Raw genomic sequence first — 22,786 nt, forward strand, 5'->3', positions numbered from 1 at the left:
CGAATTGTTATGTGTTCCAGGTGGCATGCAGAGGAAACTCTCCGTGGCTATAGCGTTTGTTGGAGGCTCAAAAATCGTCATCTTAGATGAACCGACAGCAGGAGTGGACCCCTACGCCCGCAGGGGTATCTGGGAACTACTGTTAAAATACAAGCAAGGTATGAGATCAGTGGTAAGAACACAAGCTCCACTGAAGGCTTTGAAGTTCCTTATGTTTGCAAGATTGACTGGGATTCACAGTGCACGTTTGACCTCTGTCAAAACCAAGAAACTTTCCCAAACTGTGGCCGACAGGTAAACTTTTAACTGACGAGGCTCAAACGTGTTCGGTATAAGAGCTGTTAAGGTAATGAACCATCCAGAGCGGCCCTCACAACTTATTGTCTTTGCCTTACTCTCTGTGACACTCAGTTGTGGGTGGAAAGGAATTGTAATTTGTACTGGAACAGATTGAAATGCAAGTGAAGACAAGTGAATCCAAGAAGCCTTAATTGACGTTGCTACTTAACAGCCGCCCTAATTGTGCGCCGTATCGGCCGGCCTGTCACTCTGTGGCCTGCACTTTGTGGTCGCTGGGGGCTCAGAGCAGGACGTGGACGTTATAGTAACACGTTCTCTCAGCAGATTTCTAAATGTTTAATGTGCTTTGAGTGACATTCCACCCTCACTGTGTCATTAGCTCCTCTCTCTCTAATCAAGTCTTTTCACTCCAATCCGAAGCGGCAGATAACTCTGTTATAATGAGAACACCCACATTCTGGCTGCCTGAGTGAGTCACGTTTTGTGCCTCTTCTCGTATTTGCACAACAGCGTTACTAAGGTTTGTCATTAGGCATGAAAGGACACAGATATTGTATTTGAATGAAAGAGCTGAAGGCCGAAATTGGACTTGTGTTGTTGTCGTTCCTTCTAGATAATTCACAGGGACAGGTTGACCAGATTAATGTAAGTCGGCGTTGTGCTTATTAAATTCTGTCGAGGCTTATTTGGTTGCTGACAGTCGAAACTCTTGTTTGCACATTTCATTGGTTTAAAGGAACGTGAACGTACCAAACATTAAACATTTACTGTGAATATTTGATTTCTCTTTATAAGTAGTGAGCGCTGACATGTTTGATATTTAATTACTTCTCACAGTTTTACCATTTATGGTGACTTTCAATGTCTCTTTTATTCATCTGTCATTAGAAAATTAACATAGAAGATGAAGATTTAAATGTAAAAATTATCAATTTTTAATCATTTTTCCATCATTACTGAAAGTTGATTACTATAAAATTGCCACACTTAATATGCAAGAAATTGTCCCTGAAAGATGATGTTTGTTAATAGATTTCATACATTCTGCCTCGACCTTTTAACTTTCCTGATAACATTAGCAATTTCTCTTTGTTTTATCTTGTGTCGCTCTCATGGCATCGTATTTTACAGACTGTAGATACACCTGCACACACACACTCACTCACAAACATGGACCAATATGTTTTGATTGCATAGCTAATGAAACCTGTTATTTCCTGGGATTTCTCCCACCGACTCAGTAACTTTCTCATTTGAACAGCTTGTATCTGCAGCCATGTAATCACAGAGAGTAAAAACATTAGCATCTCTCGAGTTGGTTATTTGGATTTAATCAATAGTTATGTAGTTAAATGACATTAACTCACTCATTTAAATATGCAATAAACACTATATTATAGTTGTCTATGATGGTGTTGAGAATCTCAAACCCCATCTTGGAAACCGATTTAATGAATGTTGCATTTAGGCTAAAATTAAATGTGTCATATGTAGGTGGGTGATCCACTTTGTGAGAAACAAGGGGTGCAAAGAAAATGTGAGAAATATTATTAGTAGAAAGCTGAAACTTAATTAAACATTCAATAATCAGCGTAATGTTGAAATGAAATCCGTTTAAAAATTCCTGTCAAGAGGCAGAATCATTTTCTCTCCTCCAAGACTTGAAATCAAATTTACTGAGGAAATTCAAGTTGGACGTTTGTATCAAATCTCATTTACTGTAGATTAAGATTACAGTTACATGAGTTTTTAGTTATGCATTTTTATCCTAGGAATAAAGATAAGTGTAAGGTAGGAGCCACTTTCACAGTAGAAATGTATATATATATATATATATATATTTAGAATATATATATATATATTCTAAAATGTGAATAAATATCTGAAAATGTTATGCTCATGTGTTAAACCTGACCTTGTCAATGAAATAAGATGAAATGAATGGAGGAGACGAGAAGCAGCTGTAATATTCACATATTAGATTTAAAGCAATACTCACATTGAATGTTGTAACCTTCAACAAATACTTGCAGATTTCATTCAGTAGACATCGTGGTAGCAGATGTTAATGGTTGTGACTATCTCCTACTCACTATAAAGGGATGTTGAGGAATATATAGTGAGTTCTCTGAGCTGGTAATTGGTTGGCTGGCGGAAAACTAAAGTGAAAGCACAATGAAACGACCATGATTAAATGTAGAACCACAAACCACCCCACCAGAAGTATTGGGGATGTACATATGTGACATTGCTGGCAAATAAAAACACGCAGGTCTTTCTTCTCATGATAACAATTAATAAATAATAATTGTGATATTCTTGATAAGGAGTAGAGGATTACTGGGATGTGCTGCCCTCTCTCCTCTCCGCCATTTCTCTTCCTGTCACAAGCGCAATGCATGATGGTTTATATTTGTTGGTTGGTGGCAATCGGACAGCACTACTCACTGTACAGTGATTAGTTTATCATTTTGGACTTTGTTCGTCAAAATGTTTTGTAAAACTCTCAAAATCTGACATTTAACGTGCATGAGTGTTTATTAATTTTGTAATCGAAACTACCAGCCCATGGGTTTCTGTTAACTCGTGGACAGCCCATTTCAATTCATTTTAAAATGTATTGATTTGGATTGATTGCCACAAAACGGCAGTTGATACAGTTTAGTCCGGTAATTCATCTTCCTGCCAATGTACATAATATCTGTCCGGCCTCACTCAACTGCAAATCAATTCCCATCAGCGTGATTTAGAGGGAAGGAAGCAAAAATAAGAGAAAACCAGATTCTCAGCCTCGCTTTTTCTGTACGCTGTGTGAGCGCTTCCAATTTACCTGAACACACCCCGACTCCATTTGATATATCACTTTGTGCTGTAATGCGCCACAACACCCTATAAATCAGAATACCTTTGTGGACCATCCGCAGTCCAAGCACATTTATTTTGCTCCCAACTCACGGACGTAGCAGTGTGTTTTTATTTATTTTTTCTCGTAAACTGCAACAAATCCCTATCGGAAAATCATCTGTGATTTTGAGCAACACACACAAAATGAGCAGGCTCAGTCAAACTAAACCTGGAGCAATCTCCTCCGCCCCCCCCTCCTTCATAAGCATTGCTTTTCTTCCCTCCGTATGTTAAATTGACTGGGTCGTGGACATTCATTCAGCTTTGCATTTTGTTGAGTTTGTGTATGGAGCCAGACTTGCTTGGCGTAGCATAAGGCAGCGATACTTAACTGAGGACGGATGGATTTAGCAGCTCAGCTGGTGACAGGGCACAAAAAGAGAGCAGGCTGGGTGGGAGGGAGAGAGAGCTGAATGAGTTGACCAAGCAAAATGGCTGCACCAGGCTGCAGCTAGTGACCTCTGAGCGTGTCCTTGTCCCGGGGATAACACGACCTGTGAAGACACACATTTGTCCAGCTCAGTGCAAAAAAAAGAAAAAAAGATGCCATGCTCAGCAGAGGACTTATGCAACAAAGACTGACACAGAAAGGGTGCCTCCAGTCAGATTGTTACCGAGCGTTTCTCATCATGTTTGGAGATTAATACGCTTGATGCGGCGAACCTGTCATGATCCGCTGCTTGCTGTTCAAAATAACACCTCAGCGAGATCAAAATTCTGCAGCGTGCGTTTGGCTCTGTGAGGCAGCATGTTTTCACACAGACGTACAAGAGTGTGATTTTTATCCGATAATGTCACGAGATGAAAAGTTAAGGCATCGCTAAAGTTCATCCTGAGGTGAACATGAATAATCGTAATCAAAGTCGCTGCATGTTTTCAGTCTGGAGCCAAGTGGTGCAGACAACAGAGCGTAATCACATGGATGAGGCCTCCAGCAGAAACACCAGCGCAGCGAGAATGACTCATTTGGCCTCATAAGTGTGGAAGAACAGTTTTTTCAGAATGACAACTAAACCTTTTACAGTAAAGTTCTTTTTTTTTCTTTTACCGACTATATTTAAGAAAATTTTCATTTGATTTTCCTCTTTTCTGTCAGTGCACATCAAATTGTGAGAACTGTTCCGTCTACTAGAAGGTTATGTTTCCACCACTTTGAATGTGATTGCACTAAAGCTGCTGAATGGAAAGCATTTTTAAAAGGGATGCAGTATAGGTCAGGGAAGAATCTGGATCTAAATGGAAAAACATCAGGCATGTTAAGGTGATTGATGTTTATGTGGGTGTAAAAATTTGATATGGAAAAAATTTGATTTGGTGAATTTGTTTGAGGTGTGAACTCTACTACTCTATTTTAGTTTATTCCTGCTTCAATAGTCTGATCTTCATTGCTTTATTTTTTTCCCCTGTTTTTAACTTGTTAAAAACTATGTTTTGAAAGGTTCTACATAAACAAACTGCATTATTATTATTAGTAGTAGTAGTAGAAGTAGTAGTAGTAGGTGTGAGAGCAGCAGCACAGAGTTTTGAGTAACTTTTAATACTGCTGCTCTCTCACCAGCTTCAGAGGCATGCTGGGACTTCATCACAGATTTACTTCTTTTTGGATTTCAGGGTATATGATTATTACCATATGTTATCAGATATTATGTGATATTTGAAAATTTGAATAGTGGTTGTCGCTGCTGTCGTGCTCGGTTTGGTCCATTTCAAACACAAGGACTCGCAGCACAAAGAAAGGTGCACTGAATTAAAATGTGATTTCACAGAAAAGCTGAAAAGAAGGCTCAGGCTGGCCTTTGTCCTAATTTTTAATTTAGTCCCAGAGTCACCTCCACGCTCTCCTCTGGAGTTTGTTTTGTTGCCATGTGGCAGTGAGATGAAAAGTCACGACCATGCTGTGACATACTGGAGAGTGATACTGGCTTGCTTTGAGCAGAAGCTTGGTACTGCTGATTTTTCCTCCTCAAGTGTGCAAAGAAAGAGACTTTATTAATTCGATTACCAGTCTGTGCTTCAACTTTTTAATATTTGCTATTTCTGCCTCTCCTCAGGTCGCACCATCATTCTGTCCACGCACCACATGGATGAGGCAGACATTTTAGGTGACCGCATCGCCATCATCTCCCACGGCAAGATGCGTTGCTGCGGCTCCTCGCTCTTCTTAAAGAAATGTTTTGGCAGCGGCTATTACCTCACCCTGGTCCGAGACGGGACTGACAAGATGGCAGCTCAGCGTAATGGTATCATCCACAGTCAGACTGCAGAGGTACGAGCAGATGTGTGTTGATTCTGGGGCATGATTGGATTTTAAACGTTCATTTTACTGGGAATGTTCATACACATTATGTCCTGTTTAGAAATTCATGGATATTGGGTCCGTTATTCTGTTATTGTCCACTTGGACTTTGATTACATGATTCACCATGTGGACTGAATTACATTGTGTCTGATTTTAAACAACAACATAGATTGAGACTGCAATATTATATATTACATTATGTCCATCCTGGTTACAGTACATCTCTCACTATTGTTTCCATTATTATAGAGTTACATGTTTTCAAATGAGATACATGTTGGCACAACTAAAACCTGGAAGCTATTTTGCTTTTGTTGAAGAGAGTTAAATACTTGCTCCATTTAATAAATAAAATATATCAGTTTGTACCTTTGTATTTAAATAAACCACAACCTATTCTATTTAAGCATTTTTTAAATAATTTTGATAAAATACATTTAACATTGAGAGAAACAAGTTTTTAACTAAATAATTTGAAGGATTCTAATAAACTAAGTCATTTCAAACCTTAATTTGTTATTATCAGTGATATTTCCATTGTGCTTATGACTGCTGACAGACACAGCATCAGCTGTGTGGTCTAATCATCATCAGACTTTGCTGATTAGGACCCCTGCCTGACCACACAGCTACCCTCTGTTTTTTATCCTTATTAGAATAACTTCACATAAATCTGCTGTAATTGGGAGGGGATCATTCTTTGTGAGTTCATGCATGAACAAAAGAACCTGAGCTGCAAACCTCTGTGACACAACACGAAACTCTCTCCAGTCTATTATTGAACATGGCTCCCTCTTACTTTCCTGAGTGCTCTCGTTCTCTCCTGCCGCCCTCTCCCTATAATGATCTGTGTTTAGTCTCTCCCAGCATGAGAATTGGCAAACGCCTACGTGCTGGATGATACTAATTGTCACCGGGGAGAGGGGTGATTCTCGCTCTTGCACGCCAGTGGTGCCTCACACACTTAGTTTTAATCAATAGGAGCAAATGAACAAGATGCACGATGCCAGCAGGGCTAGAGCAATTACCATTAGTCTGCAGGCTCATTGAGGTGAGCGCAGTCTTTTCTTTGATATAAATAAACGTGCAAACACCTTTGTGGGGAGGGGAGAGGAGTGTGTCCTCTGAATTACAACTTTGTCATTCAGTGGAGTTACAGTCAGTGTAAGGAAATGATCATAATGTGATGAATGCAATGCAGGACTTTTCAAAGAGGTACTGTTTATCCTGTTCTGGAATGATAACGCCTTTTAATCCATTTCTGATTAACAGGAGAAAGACTATCCTTCGAGGAGCAGCCTCGATGACGGCATCGGGAGCCAAAGCTGGAGCAGCTCCGATCCCTCAGGTAAAAATTATATCTCCGTTACTGCCAGTTTCAGATTAGCCCTGTTTAATGAAACGGTGTGAATATTTCATCCAAAACTAAAAATCATGTCTTTGTTATGTTAACGCACAGCAACATAGGTCACACTGCTCTGTGTCAGCCTATTTTGAAGGGGACATATTTTTCTTTGAGTCAAAGGCTGAAAAGAGGAGCTGCAGCAATGGGCAGTTTGAGGAAATGTTTTCTAAGCATTAGAGCATATGAACCTTTGTAAGTAATAACGCAAATTAAAACAATATCTCCTTTTAAAACAAATACGACCTCTAAAAATAACCCATTCCAAGTGTGCTTGAGGCCCATGAGCTCACAGAGTTTTCACACCACACCAGCTGACGCCACAGAAGAAGTAAAGTAGCTGCTGCCTCGAGATGCAGTTTCAATGTTCTCACTACCAACAGAGTGCACTTTACAGTAAAGTGTTAAATGGGGAAGTGGGAGTTTCAGCGATGGACAACTGCTCTGTGAGTGCAGGAAAACTCGGAGACAGTAATGGACATGTGAACAGAATACGGTGTCATTTGAACATCATGTTTCAGATGATGGCAAATTCACTGCAAAGGGAGGATGATGTGCAGTGTTGTTTTCAGAGGGAGTTCACATCATGTCCTCTTGTTGAGCTTGCTCCTCAGTTCTGTTGGTGGAACGTCCGTGTGACATCTGAAGTTTGTCCAGAGTCTTTCAGAGTTTATCCTTCAAATTCAGCTCCAGATTTGTTTATATTAAGATAAAATTAATGGTTTTGATGCTCAGTCCTACTCAGAAATGCATATTAACATATTTGTGTCATCAAAAAATATGTATTTACATGTTCTCTATTTGCCCATATATACCATATTCTCAGTTGTAACTATATATTTTCCATATGAAAATTACATTTGCTTTATTTAGTGATGTTGGGTGGATTCCCACTGTTTAAGTGTCTTAAATATAGTGCTTGAAAAAAGAATAATCCACCTCCTTGAGTCTCAGTTGCTCTATATTCATCAGCTGCATCTCATTTGACACAGTCTTATTCATGTTTTTTTTTTACTTAAGTTTGAGAATATTACTTATTACTTTTCTAAGCCAACCAGGGCTCCTATGGGTTCTTACAAGTTTTTGAATTATAGAATAGACACCGGTTTACAACAGTGTTTATGTTTATATTTATTGCAAAACTAGAAACTAGAATTCAGCCTGTGAAAAAGTCTTTCACTGTCTGAAGTCAGTAAATGTACCAAATATACCAACTTCACTTTGTATTTATCTAGTGCTGTCTAAATGTTCTATGAGAATTTTTAACTCATAATATGGTGTGCCATAAAAAGTAGTGTACAACCACTGACACAGCACAATATACCAGCCATTGTGCTTGTCTGCCATCACCATAGCTCACAATGAACCTCCACCCATCCCACAACCAGTCGTCGTCATTATCTCCCCATGGTTACAGAAAGAAACGGAACTTGTTAAATTTCAGTTTAAAGATTCCTTGTTGTGTGGCAGTTATTAATCCCTCTCTGTGTCAAGCTTTGCTGGTGTCGTGTCCTGGGGTGAATTGGGCCTCAGAAGTCATTGGAAAGTCATTTGATGGATAAGAAAGCCGGAGCAGATCTTTTGGTTAAATAAAACCTGTGAAGCTTGTTTGTGATTTGTTTAGCTCATTCTCAGCCGTAATTGTGTCAAGAAACATTTTGATGGTTGACGTGATCAGAAAATCAAGAAAAAACTCCCAGTTATTATGTCTGGAATATAAATATCAAAACCCACTTATTCTTTCAAAATGACTCAACGCCATGTCTCCATATGATCTTGGAAATGCCATAAGAGTAATCATACTCCCACAAGGGACAGCGCATTCCTCATTACCACACACGCCAGCAGACAGACTCGCACATTTTCACAAATGATTCAGTCTGATGTGTGAAGTAGATCCATTTACTTCTTCATAAAGCACCGAGCCGTCGGTTGTTTAGCTGCAGTGATTATGTATGAGGGGTTCTGGATCAATAATGGATGTGGTGCATTCTGCAACACTGTCCTGATTGATTCTCACTAAGACCTGGCTTCAGAATGGATGAGGCAGGAGTATTATGGCCACTGATGTGTTTCAGTATGTTCACAGGTTGGAGCATCAGCTATGTTGTTCTCCCGACTTTTACACAGAGGGTTTTATATGAGGTTTTCCATGAATATCTAAATCACATCAATATCAACAACATATAGTTTTTCTTCCCAGCCTGTAGTGCTGGTTGTTCTTGATCTCTCTGTTTTTTATATCACGCTAACAAACGATCGGATATTCAATAAAAGAGGGATAGACACGTGTATTTCCCACAAGAGACTGTTGTTTGCATGTGTGTGCTCTCGCCCTCCTTCTGAGTTCGCACCGTGACTTGTTTTTGTGGCTATTTGTCTGGCAGATTTGACAGCTGTGGGTCAACTCGTGCGGCGCCACGTCCCTGAGGCGGTCTTCTTGGAGAGCATCGGTCAAGAGATCACCTACATACTGCCCTATAGTGGAGCCAGAGATGGGACCTTTGCTCTGCTCTTCAAAGAGCTCGACCTGGCCATGGCTGACCTCGGCCTGACTAGCTATGGTATCTCTGATACCACACTGGAGGAGGTACACCGAGCATGGGAATTCAATGCATAGATACAAGCATAAACACACACATATTAGCAGAACAAAAAGTTCCATACATACTATGTGCCCTTTTTTTCACTTTATTTGGAAAGATGTACATACAAATAAAATCAGTAACTTTAAAATAAAAGGGAAACTATATATAAATAACCCTCCCCACCTTTAAATTATGTTTTAAAAATCATTGTCCAAGCTGCATGAGAAATATTAATTGTTGAAGCCCTGCACATTGTGGAACATCCAAATTCTAACTCAAACTAATTTCAAGTGAGTGATGAAATTGGGATAAACACACTGAACACCACTAGTAGTCAGTATTGACATAAATTCCTCTACAATAATAATAATGTTACAGGTTTTTGTTCTTTTCCCCCACTGTCTGTTGGATGAGCTAAATTTACGTGTTTTTCTCAGCTCATGAAAAGTTAAAGATTTTGAGATATATGTTTTTTAAACTGAAGTCGACAACCAGAAAATGAAGGAGAATTTCTTCAATACTTCTTAATGTTTAAATTTAGATCCTCCAAACTTACATAAAGTACCTCAAACTGTGTAAAAGTACATGTAGTTACATTATTTATCATTTATTATCTAAATTGCTGCATATTTTAACTTATTTGTGACACTGAATTATTTAGCCATTAAATAAATTATCCCTATAGGCACTCACTCTCTGCACTACTAATAATACAACTGTACGTGTATATGTTTACACATAGACAACATCCTATGACTCACTGTGTGTTGACATGTACACAAGTTTTAGATCCTTAAACTGAGTGACTGTTATCAAATACTGACACAGCCTGCAGACAGTGTGAATGATTCCTCTTGAATATTTAGATTTGAGACACAGCTAAGTTATTTCAGTTTTCTTTTGGAAGTTTCCATATAATAAACACAAGCTAATGCAGAAGCTGGTCGGTCGATGTCTGTGACTCAGTTTCATGTCGTTTTCTCTGAAATAATTCACAGAATAAAATCACAGTCACGCTCTCAGTATTTTTAGACGGCAGGTGATGAGTCGGGGGCTCGACGTGCGCAACAGAAAGAAATAACGAGAAGTCACATGAACGTTTCTCACTAATGGAGAGTTTATTTATTTTGACACATAACCTGAATAAACAGAGTCAAGGAGGGCACTTCTCTGAGAGAGGCCGGTTGGCACATGTTCAAGCAGAGGTTAGAGCATCACAACCCTGATCTGATAATAAGCAGAAACTTGACATTGAATCTGTACACGCTTGACTGAATTTGAATTTAAGGTCAATTTTGAGCCATGACCGCAGCTTTTTAAAAAACCCACACTCACTGCAGGGTCACTGGTCTGGAGTCATTCTACTTGTGTGCATGATTATTAGATGATAGGGGAACGTGTAACCGTCATGGCACTTTACTAATACATGTTTTCTAAACACAGATATTTCTTAAAGTGGCAGAAGACACTGGAGTGGACGCAGACATACAAAGTAAGATGACAACATGAATGCTGACTTAGCTTCATCACATTAAAATATATGTTGTGTTAGCAGAACCAGCTACAGAGCCAAGTTCACCAATTCCTACTTCTCTTTGCATTACATTTATACATTTATATATCTTTTTATCCGAAGGGAAAGAATTAAGAAAACCTTGGGTCTGTTTTGATATACTTGTTAAAAAATTATCCCAAAGGGTGGTGAGGTTTGATCCTGGAAAAGAATCGAACTGAGTGCTCTTGCTGTGAAGAAATTAAAAAAAACTTTTTTTAGTGCAATGTCAAAGATAAAAAAAAAATTCCCTCTCACCTTATCCAAGTGATTGAAGTGAAGAAAGAACCGGAGGGAGAATAATCAGTTTCCTCATTAAGTGCGGATATACTGTGGCCTTCAGTTAGAAAAATCAAAATGTTTCGCTTTGCATTAACATCTTCTGTTTGAGCTCCAGTTGTGCCTGACACTCTAATGCATTCCACAATAATCTATTGTATTGATTATTGCATAATTTAGCATGATATCCCTTGTACAGTCTAATCATACTGTATGAGGTTAAGGCACTAGAGACATAAATCCATGGTTCATTTTATTTCTGCAGATACAATGAATATATATACTCTAACAGAATGATGTTGGGTTTTCTTACTGTTATTGCTCATCGGTCGACCTCAGTAGAAAAATAACATTTCCTCTCCAGCGTTTTTTTGTTTGGATCCGTCCCCAAAACACTTCGCTTTTCACGTTTTTCTCAAAATCGCATTGTTTCATGTTCCAAACACACCTGGGCTCGTGCTTTTACAGGAAATAATATGGCGTTGTGCAGGGCAGGTAGCTATTCTTATTGTTATTTATAACCCTAAATTGGGTCAGGCCAAAACAACACATCTTATTTGTTTTCCCACAGCAACAGAGGAGCCGGTTGTGAGAGACAGAGAGAGAAGCTCCCGCAAATCCAAGCGTAACAGCATCGCCAGCATCCACACAACATCCGCACAACCAAAACAAGTCTCTGGAATGAGTGGCAAGTGTCTTCAAAGTCTGCGATTGTTTATTTTTCAATTTCTAGCGAAGGAAAGTCAATTAAAATGGTCTGAGTGTATTTAACAATGCAGAAAACTACTTAAATAATTGACTGTTACTGTACTTTAAATTTGATTTTAGTAAAATGATCCATTATAGTCCTGCTTGAGTTTTTCTCCTTTCTGTTTTTCATGTAGAGTTGAAGGAACGATTTACAAGTAAAATTGAAGGTGGGTGTTGTATTTCACCTTTACTACAGTCCACCTTAGTTTTATTATGTCCTGCGGATGTCTGTTCTTCCACACACCCTTTTTTCTGCAATTATTAACTTGATTTACATTGGCTTTAATTTGACTGTTCCACCTCAGTAGCCTTTTTGAATAGAGGGCATAAACAAGAGCTCCTTCTTCACAGGAAGTCATTTTGAGGAAAAATAATATTCTTCTAATCCGTGCGACTTCATGCAACCTGTCTTTTCACCCTTTCAATTTTGCCCATCTAAAGTAAATTCACTTTCATACAATGTCTTTCATCGTGGAAATGGTTTTCACAATATGTTTTATTACCTTAATGACTCTTGTGGAAAGATAGTGTTTCTTTTTTCTATAAAAGTATCCTCTGGGAGTGTGAAACATAAAAACAAGGTGTCTACAAATCCCTTGTTTATCGCCCTTTTCATAAGTTCCTGCTCTGAGGAGCTATGATAAATAACATTTCATGTCCACTCCAGACTTAAAGAGGAACACCCCTGTCAGTGGGAGGGGATCCACCGTCATCACCGGGTGGGAGCTGATCAGGAGGCAGTTCCTGGCGCTCTTTATCAAGCGCTTCCACCACGCCCGCAGGAGCCGCAAGGGAGTCATTGCCCAGGTAATGGCCTCAGTCTGTCATATTGATGAATTGAAGGGTTACACACGGAGGGTTGCATGGGGGAGGATCAAGGTAAGATTGTATAAAATACATGTTGGCTTTCAAAATCAGTTAATGACATATATGATGGAGGAGGCTAATTTCAGATGTGGGGGGAACAGTCGCGTCATCCATCTTGATGGAGCCAGTGGTTTAAGAATTCATCCTGTCGGATAAGAAATGGAAAGTGAAGAGCAGCTCTCAGAGTGATGATGTAACACGAAGTCAATAAACTGCACATACAATGATCTGTGTTGGTTCGTAAATGAGTTACACCAGAGAATACCTGACGGACGAACCAGGCGAAAGACGCCATGGACGTGTTTACTGCTGACGTGAAGAAGAAGAATTTTCTCTTTCAATCAATCACTTTGTGTGAGTGAAATGTTTTCACTCTCACTTTTGCCAAAACATGTGAAAGTTGTTTTCTTGGCCTCAGCTTCACCTGATCACTTTGATTGGCACCAGAAAGTTAAAAAGTGACTGCAGTGATTTGTTTTTCTTTCATTTTACTTGCTAATCATGTGTTTTCATTAGCCACGTATTAAAAGTGAGAGCATAACAATTACAGCGATGACAGACTGCTATTAGCCTATTAAATCTACGTCTATATTATTTTGTTCCCCGTAAACATGATTTCAAAAGTCAAAACCAATAAACAGACGTAATTTAAACGAGTCAAAACCAATTCCACTAAGTAGCAGTTTCCAAGATACTTAAATAATTTCTTTCCACCGAGTTTTAAAAACTGTGTTCAGACTTAAATTGTTTTGACACATGCAAACCACCTCCAGCATAGATTAATAGTGCATGTAAATATCATGTGACGCCATCAGGCAGGACAGTGTCGTGACGCTGGAATAACGTTAAGTGAAAGTGACTGAATCGCAGCTCGTCCAGTCAGAGTGTGTGTGTGTGTGTGTGTGTGTGTGTGTGTGTGTGTGTGTGTGTGTGAAAAAAAGAGAGAGAGAGACAAAGAAAAAGAGAGGGAGATGTTTCACCTCTGTAAGGTGTATGGGTTGTTCTTGTAATTTGCTGCAGTACCAATCCCCATTAGTCACTGTCAATCTCGGACGTCCCCCTTTAGTGAGAACCCAGAGCCGGATGGAAAGATAAGTGTGTGAGTGTGTACGTACGAGTGTGCGCACAGTCTGCAAGGGCACACCTCCTAACTCCTCCTCCTCTTTACCCCCCCCCCCCCCCCCCACGTCATGTCAACAGCTCCCATTGTCAGCAGATATGATTGTGTGGTGAGGTAATCTCCCCGAATACAAGCGGTTAGGGGAATATAAAAGAGATTATGGCATGTAACACAAAAGCGGTGATTTATGGGGATGAAAGTTGGGGACAGGTGACTCTTGGCAATGTCACAATAGTGGAGAGGCAGGGACTGGTAATGTTGTAGTTGAAAGGCTCACACTGATCTCACTACAATGCCTCATTCAGCACCACTACCACGCTGTTAAACTGTAAATGAAGTACATTCTGTAATGCAGAGTATATTCTTATTGTTTCTGTACTCTTATTCAGAGTAGCTGTGGGTCCTTGAGAAGTAAACTAAAAAAGTATTATGTAGTTTGAAACTGAGATTGCATTTTTAGGAACTTCATCAATTTCATGAACTTCACCATGAAAATTCCTCTGAAGGAGAATTAAGTTTTAGTTCTGGCGTGTGCTGCATGGTTAAGTGTATATATATATATCATTTACTTATCCAGCTTGCTAGCTAGTTTATGAAAGTGGTGCAAATAAAATTGAACCCAGTGTGTGGCCTCCGAATGACAAATACTCTTCAGGATAATAATAATCCCTTTATTTGTATAGGCCTTTTTAATACAAGTAATAAAGTGCTTTACAACAAACTCAAAAACAAATTCACAAATAATAACAATATGAAGGGACAGATAATAAAAATCATCAGCATCATGCGATAAAAGCTTTTTAAATGGCTTTAATCAACTTTTTTACAAGTGACAGCCGGTGTGATTATAAAGCAAACTGCACTGTGGGTCAAACGTCTTTCAAAGTTGGAACAATGTGGATCAAGGCTGATGATTCTAGCAAACTCTGGTCTTGAATTTAATTTCAAGTAGTATGAAAATGGTCCTTTTATTAAATTTATCTTAACAGACGCAACAAACTGCTTATTCTGTATCGCTTTGAATTTATATTCTTTCCATTGGGAGATAACAATAGCTTTATTGACTATTTACTGCATTTCATCTGAATGCTGTGAAAAGAAGTCATCATTAACACGGCAGTACAAAATATCCAAGGTGACGCTATTATCCTCTTAAACACAAGGTGCAGCAATCATGCAATTACTCACGAATGAAATTGGAGAGGCGGAAATGTTTGTGGAGGAAACAAACTCTAATGAGCTATTGGACTTTGCAGAGAAGAAAACGCGTCTTAATCTTGTTTTGTTGCTTAAACCAATTCTGCATATAATCCCACCCCTCTTCTTTAAATCCCCGCCAAAGTTTAGAACGCTATAAACTCATGCATTGTTCATGGGAGTGCTTCGGCTTTGTGGGCATAATGACTTCTCCCTGTTTTTTGCAGCTCTCTCTCAACGGAACAAGTACCAGCTGTCACCTGCAATTACTGTTGAGAGAGAGAGAAAGAGAGCAAAAAAGGGAGCGTGTGCAGGAGAAACAGAAAAGTTCTTTCTTGTGCAGCGCGTCATTAAGCTTTTCACTCTCATCGCTGCTCTTTATCTTTCTTCCGAGCACATTTTCTGAGGCCACGCTGTAATTTTTGTAATTTTTTTCAATTGAAGCATTTTGAATTGGCCTGGCAAATTGCATGGCCCGTAATTAATCAAGTGTATGCAAACCTTTCCCCAACCGTTGTGCAAACGCTCCAACCTGCAAGTGATTACACATGGAAGATATGTTGCGTATTTTCCCACTGACCTTTTCGTCAGCTCCAACAATGAAATTAAATGAAAAGACAAGTGCATAATGGAGGGAAGAGGACTGGACAGGGATGGGGGATGGGGGGGGGGGGGGAAGTGTGGCAGTGTCTGGTTTTAAAATAAAAAAATAAAAACGCACAAAAGACAAGAGAATAGCAAGAAACTAATTATATCTGAGCGGCCAGATGGTGGTGGCGGTGTTGGAAGTGTTTAATCAAACTCATAAAACATACAGAAGAGCCCAAACAAGTTGGTGGGGAGCATATTAATGTGCGCACATTATCGCGGTGGTCCTGCTATATTGTTGATTGAATCAGTCATTTTGTACAGTGGGGGGGGGGGCGCTCTGGGTGGTGATGATGGAATCGATCTTGCAGTGAATCTTGTGATTTCATGCTCACACACATACAAACATGCACCATATTTTATTTTTCCATCCGTGTAAAGGAGGCCAGTGAGAATTGTGTAACTCATAATTATGTGATTGTATGTCGTAACCTTACATTGGTCGCAAACTTGTGTTCACAGTTAAAATGACAAACTGTATACACACACACACACACACCTGCACTTGTGTATTATAGTTCCATTATTGGACTGGAGGGGCACTCGGATAAAAGCATGTGTTCTCCAAGATCTCACAGTGTTACAGAAAGAGGAAACAATTTCATAAATCAGCTCCCTTAGTCGAATGCACTCTAAAAATATATGCGTTAACTTCCGCCTAACTTCCACCAAGTTTCAAGAAAATCAATTGTGTAGACAATGAAAACTTGGCAGAGGTAACAATAACTCCAGCTCTGTGCTCACAGTAATGGGTACAACACATGTAGTACAATAAGGGATCAGCATCTTGTAACCCTTAGCAGCCATCATCAATAAAGCCAATACAGCGATTCAGTTCTCTCATTCATTATTTTTTGCTTTCGTGTTCAATACTTGTTATTGTTACAGAACTTGTTAGCTGAAATTGAATTGGCTAAGATAATAGTTTTGTTTTTCACCTTGTGTTATTTTTTGGTTTTGACCTGCCACCCTGTTGTTGTAATTGCAGCTACAACCCATAAAAACAAAACAAGAAACACCTGTAATATTGAGCCCCATGGTGGAAGAAGGAGACATGACTCGAGATCTTCACCTGGTGCTTAAATTTATTTTAGTTACCGGTCCCGTGTAGGTACAATGTGGGGATGTGCAGAGTTGAGAATTTTTTTTTAAAAGATACTAATCAAACAAACAAAAACTCTTTAAACTGAAGTCAAATACACATTACTAGGCCACTGACCCGTGGGCTCTCGTACACACGGCCTCCAGGAAGTTCCTCCTACAAGACAAACCATAGAGACAAATATCAATAAACAAATCTCTATCAGATATGACATTGAAAAAAAAAAAATAATAAAAAAATAATAATAATTATAATAATATATATATACACCCATCAGCATTTAACGACCTATTAACCACTATTATATTAGATGGGCATTTAAAAGAGCATTTCTGTGATATCATTTAAAACACCCCTCTGGACTGGCTTGTATGTGGTACACTCCAGATTCCCCTCTCTATAAATAGAGTTGGAATCTTCCACTTCCTTTTTGCCAGTAGGACCAGGACCCTGCGTGAAGGTGAGAGGGGGTGGACGCAACATCACGAACACGTGTTCCCAAAACATTACATGACAATGAATGTTTGTGAAATAAAACTGTGTGTGGTTGAGGTTATTTCTGACTATTGGTTGTGGACTCTGTGTGTTTCACTACAGTTTAGAAAGATTAAATGGTTTGTGAGTGCTAGCTTAACATGCTACCATGCTGCCTAATGATACAGCCATGCTAATGCTACTGATGTGCTGCAGCTAATGGTGTTTGTTAAGTGTTTGCCACCTTATATATTACAAGCAACATCCATGATTTAGTTGACATTTAGTTTCAATGGCATCTTAAATATTTGACTCAATAACAAGTTTCCAGATGCAGCAGGATAGCTGTGATAAGCAGAGAAGTCATTTTGTAGTTTCACAGGAAACTCTCCTCTTCTTCCAGGTGGTCCTGCCTTCTTTCTTCGTGTGCCTGTCTCTGATCTTCTCACTCATCCTCCCGCCATTCGCTGAATATCCCAGTCTGGAGCTGCAGCCCTGGATGTATGACCTACCTCAAACCACATTCTACAGGTAACTTACTTTTCTGGTACATTTTAAAACCCTGTATGTGTTTTCCTGAAGGGCCGTTGCAATATTTATAAAAACACAGTTGGGGTTGTTGTTTTCACTGCAGAGAGAGAGGGGAAAAAAAAGCAAAACCAATATGCTCATTTATTTAGTGGACTCTGTCAAAACGTAATCCTTGGTATGTTTGTGAGCGATTGTCTTGTGTGACGTACAACATCACGCTTATAAAAGAAGATTTACAGTGAATGGATTCAAGCTACTCTCTGCTCATGCCCCGATAACAATCAGACAATAAGACATAATTTTTCATTTTCAATCTCTCCCAGTGGTCACTAGTCAGCTGACTCAGTTCCTACAGTGATCACTGTCATTCCTCTTGCATAATTATTTTCTCTGGCAGTGAACATTTTTCATACGTCAGTCCTGAGCTCATCTGTGACGGATGGAATTATTGGATCTTGAAACATATGTTCTGTTTCATTCCTGCAGTAAAGACACAGAGAGACACTGAGGACTTGTTTTATTTCCTCTGTAGCAGCAGAACAGAATGGTACTCTCCCCATTTTGAAAAATAATATCTGTGTTGTGAAGAAATTGTCCTGAAATGTAAGTTAACCCACATTTTAAACCTTAAAGTTTCAGGGGAAGAAATTGTCTTCGCTCTCCACATATTTTTTCCCCTTTATCCACTTTTGGCACTTTACAAAAGAGCTTCAGTTTTAATATGATATGGAAAATCCTTTAAGTCAGCACATATTCGAATATACATTTCAATGTCCACAATAAAAAAGGGACATTTTCTTGTAAGTTTCATATCCTCTCTATTGCAAATTGATATAACACAATAATTTCAGTGTTGAGCTCATAGCCAGGTTTAAGCTCTCGGGTGTTATTGTTACTGTTGCTATCAGGCCAAGTGTCTTTGCTCTCCAGAGCTTTAGAGAACATTGTTTTTTCCCTTTCCTCCACTTTTGGCACTTTGCAAAATGTTTATGCTCGGTGCCTCAGTTTTAAAATGATATGGAAACACCTGAGTGTCAGCAAATATTTAAATTTAGATTTCAACGTCCACAATAAAAAGGTGACATTTTCCTGCAAGTTTTATATCCCCTCTATTGCGGCCGGATATAACACAATAATTTCAGTGTTGAGCTCATACCCAGGTTTTAACTCTCGGCTGTTAGTTTTCATTGTTCCTCTTTCATAGAAGCAACAACATTTTTCAAGGGGAAAAAGAACTCCTAAAAAGTTATGTCCCCTGTTATCAGAGGTGCAGAGTGTGTGAATAATTTGAAGAAGAACTGGGCGGCTGTTGTAGCAAACAACAGTGAATGAACAATATACTGCAACCCTGCAAGAAAGTTACACTTCAGCGACAGGAAATCAAAGTAAAAAGATGTCACAGCGCTGCTCATGGCGTTCGTTTGCCAAAAGATTTTTGCATCGCAGAGGTCATCAATCTGGACACTGTCCTCTCCTTGGCTGCAGCTTGATATTCTGTCGTTGAGGATCACAGACATAATCGGTGACACGACACAGCCTTGGTCCACATCAACACCTTCTAACTTATTGCAGGGGATGTAGATAAAATAGAAAACGACCCTCAGATGTGAAAGCTTTTACTTTCGATCTGTTAGTTGTGAACCCAAAAAGAAGATGTTGTTATTTCTAGTATATCGACTGAATTGTAGACAACTCTTTATTTTATAATTTTACAGGTTAAATCTCTTCATAGTTTTACCAGTAAAGTCCAAAATCACTGTGACATGATTTGTCTGACTCTCTTACGACAAAAGTTTGTTTAAAGTGCCAAACACTTTGTGAAATACATCTTGGCTTACAGCAACATACTCGTCCTGACACTGACTGTTCTGGTAACATGAATCTGCCATTGCTGCCATAACTGTAGCCTTGAGTGGAACTGGTTGATTTAAGGTGCAATCTTTGCTCTTGGTCAGAGTAGGAAACAGCACTTTTGTTTAGTTGCAATTATGACCAGACACCCACGGTTTTGTTATGATATATCCAATACTTTATAACACATATCTTATGAATTACAAATAATTAATTTATAAAAGAAATTGCCTTTTTCAACGCAAATTTATTTTATATTTCAGTTTATTTATGTACTGATACTAATGCCATGCTTTGTCCTTAATAATATCACCCATCAGCATGCAGCTTTGGTTATGATTTTTTTTTTATCAGCGAAACAAGAATCCAGAAATAATTCACAACACTTGGAACATTACTTCACTAGAGAAACTTTTCTGAACATTCATCCAGAAAAATAACTTTTCCAAGGTTTCCAAAAAATGAATTTTGTGCTCTGTGCTCAACAATGTCCTTTCATTTGTCTAGTTATTCTTATTATTATTTGCAAATTCACAAAACAGTAATATTAAAAACTGTCTCCTTCCACCAACACACACATTCAGTGTGTCTATGCTTCTCTCTGTCCAAGGTGCTGAAACATTTAAAATATCCTGCCTCTCTCCGTGGTGCTGAAACAGTCGAACCTAAAGTCTATCTGCTGTTACAGTTGATTTTCATCGCATGGTGTGCATGGAGTTTCCATTAGAACGTAGTCCCAACCATTTAGCCACATGCTACCAAAAACCCAGAACTCAATTGCTACTGTTAGAGGCACCCAGGCAGCCAGCCTAGCAACCTACCTAACAACAGAGTGCTATCCATATAGCGGTGAAATTTAACCAGGCGCTTTCAAAACCATAAAAAAAGACCTTCACATGAAATTGTGGAAAAATACTCATGATGTGACTTTATTAATTAACGTAAAAAAGACCAGCAGGAAGTAGAAATAAAATCCTGCCTCACATACAAGACCTCACAATTACAACACGAGCATCACATTCAGTTTTTTGGGGGGGTGGGGCAATTCTGTGACCTCTTCTAGAGTGATACACTGCGTTCTTAATTTTTATGACATTCCCCTCGGCCGATCACTAAATATTGTCTTCTCTTCACTGACTGTAAAACAACCTACTTAGTGATGACTGAGTGATTAAAAGTTGTGTGCCTTTTCATCCATTGTCATCCATCCAGCCCGATCGGAGGAGCATTGTTGCACTATAAACCTCATAAATGCCAATGATCCATTTTAGCAGGGGCTGATTAAAGATAATGATTGATCTAATTTAGAAATTCAAGGGGCTTTGGGCCCTGCTCACTAGTGTATAATGTGTCACTGTGGCAACATTATACCCTCTATATATTTATACCCTTTTTTCTTTTTAATTGGAAAAGAGATATGAGAGTATGGACGGTAATATTTACACTTCAAATAACAAGAACACTATTTCTGATTTCATCTTATCCAAAGGGATTAGTCTTTTTATAATTTACGTAGCAGTTATTTGCCTTTCTTCTGTTGTTGTGTGTCTGAGTTCTGTCTAGATAAACTCTTCATTAGTTCCACTGTTTCTGTGTGTGTGCACAAGTCTTCACTTTGGAACTGTCCAATAGTTTTATTACCTTGAATAACGTGGTAACCCAGCCATTGTTAATTGCAAAACAGATGGCTGCACATAATCCATTTTTACAATCGGACCACTTCAATTGCACTCACTGGTGGCCAAGGAGGAAATGGCCGTGTGACCTTCATGGAGACGCGTCTAAATGAGACAATGAACACTGCATTAATCCAAATGGTTGGCTGGGCTGTGACCACCGTTGGCAGAGAGCCACGGCGATAGTCTTTATGAAACGTTGTGTTTTAACTCCCACAGCAGCGTTAAGATAAAAGGGGCAGAGTGTGTCTGGCTCGTAATGAAGATGGGATTGGAATGGGAAGATTGAGACTCGAGGCTTAGAAATGCACAGGACACTCAGATAATGATGAAAGGCTTTATACAGAATCTTGAACAGGCTCATATCAGGACGTGCTCGCACAAGAATGCCCGTCGGGACAGAGATGTTCTGAGGGCATGAAGGAGGGCGTGCACACCAAACCAGTATGTGGTTCTTACAGTCTGTGGGGTTTCGGCATGTTTTGAATCCGAAGCCAAAGTAAAAGCAATGATTTTTCTCTCACTCTTGATTAAACGAACTCCAACGGCAGGCACCGCTGCTATCGAGTATTTACATGAATGCACCACCATTTCCTTTCAGGCCCTTTCTGGAAGTCGAGATATGTTCAAGATTAATTGCCATTCAAACTCCTGTGCTTTGCCAGTGTGTAAAACAAATAAGACCACTTGTAAAGTCTTAATCAGTTGTGACAGGGGGATTAGAAGACTTTGGAAATACTAACCACTTCATTGTGTCGCAAACAAAATGAGAGATTCTGGAGATTTATGTCACTCAGATAAGTGGATTCAGAAGAAATAATAAAATAATGTGTTGTGTACTAAAATAATCTCAATAATGAGATCGGAGGTCAACAGTTAACCGCTCCATTTCTTCTTTTCTTTGTTGGCCATCCTCTCTTCTAAAATCAGGGGATGTCACAACAGCACATAACCTTAAAGATGTCTTGCTGCAAATACCAAGCATTCTGATATTAGAGGCTGCAGAGGTCATTCTGTAAATTAGTTCAGTTGTTGAAGATAGACTCTGGTGCTCCATCACCTGATGGACCATCGGTATTTCCATTTTGAATGTCTAGACGGCAATTCTAGTGTAAATGAGCCCAGTTGTCTTCTGGTTGTGGGGGTGTCTTATTCCCTCTGTCCTTGAAGATAAGATCCTTTTGATAAACCAGACGTATTGTTACTTCATATCTTCATATCTTTATTTTTTTGTAATACCATGGTC

General features: G+C 39.1%; 1 protein-coding gene across 5 annotated transcripts in view; it reads left to right on the top strand.

Moving 5' to 3' along the window:
• Positions 1-22,786, top strand: part of LOC109634879 (phospholipid-transporting ATPase ABCA1) — a 162,965-nt gene that overhangs the window by 74,672 nt on the left and 65,507 nt on the right. For all 5 annotated transcript variants that reach the window (XM_020095670.2, XM_020095672.2, XM_020095668.2 and 2 more), the window contains 9 exons: positions 21-158; positions 5,256-5,470; positions 6,776-6,851; positions 9,293-9,495; positions 10,937-10,985; positions 11,896-12,012; positions 12,209-12,241; positions 12,742-12,881; positions 17,886-18,013. In XM_020095670.2, coding sequence (XP_019951229.2) covers positions 21-158; positions 5,256-5,470; positions 6,776-6,851; positions 9,293-9,495; positions 10,937-10,985; positions 11,896-12,012; positions 12,209-12,241; positions 12,742-12,881; positions 17,886-18,013 — 1,099 coding nt within the window. The remainder of the gene's footprint in view (positions 1-20; positions 159-5,255; positions 5,471-6,775; positions 6,852-9,292; positions 9,496-10,936; positions 10,986-11,895; positions 12,013-12,208; positions 12,242-12,741; positions 12,882-17,885; positions 18,014-22,786) is intronic.

The sequence above is a fragment of the Paralichthys olivaceus genome, chromosome 22, assembly GCF_024713975.1.
Source record: "Paralichthys olivaceus isolate ysfri-2021 chromosome 22, ASM2471397v2, whole genome shotgun sequence".
Lineage (NCBI taxonomy): Eukaryota > Metazoa > Chordata > Actinopteri > Pleuronectiformes > Paralichthyidae > Paralichthys > Paralichthys olivaceus.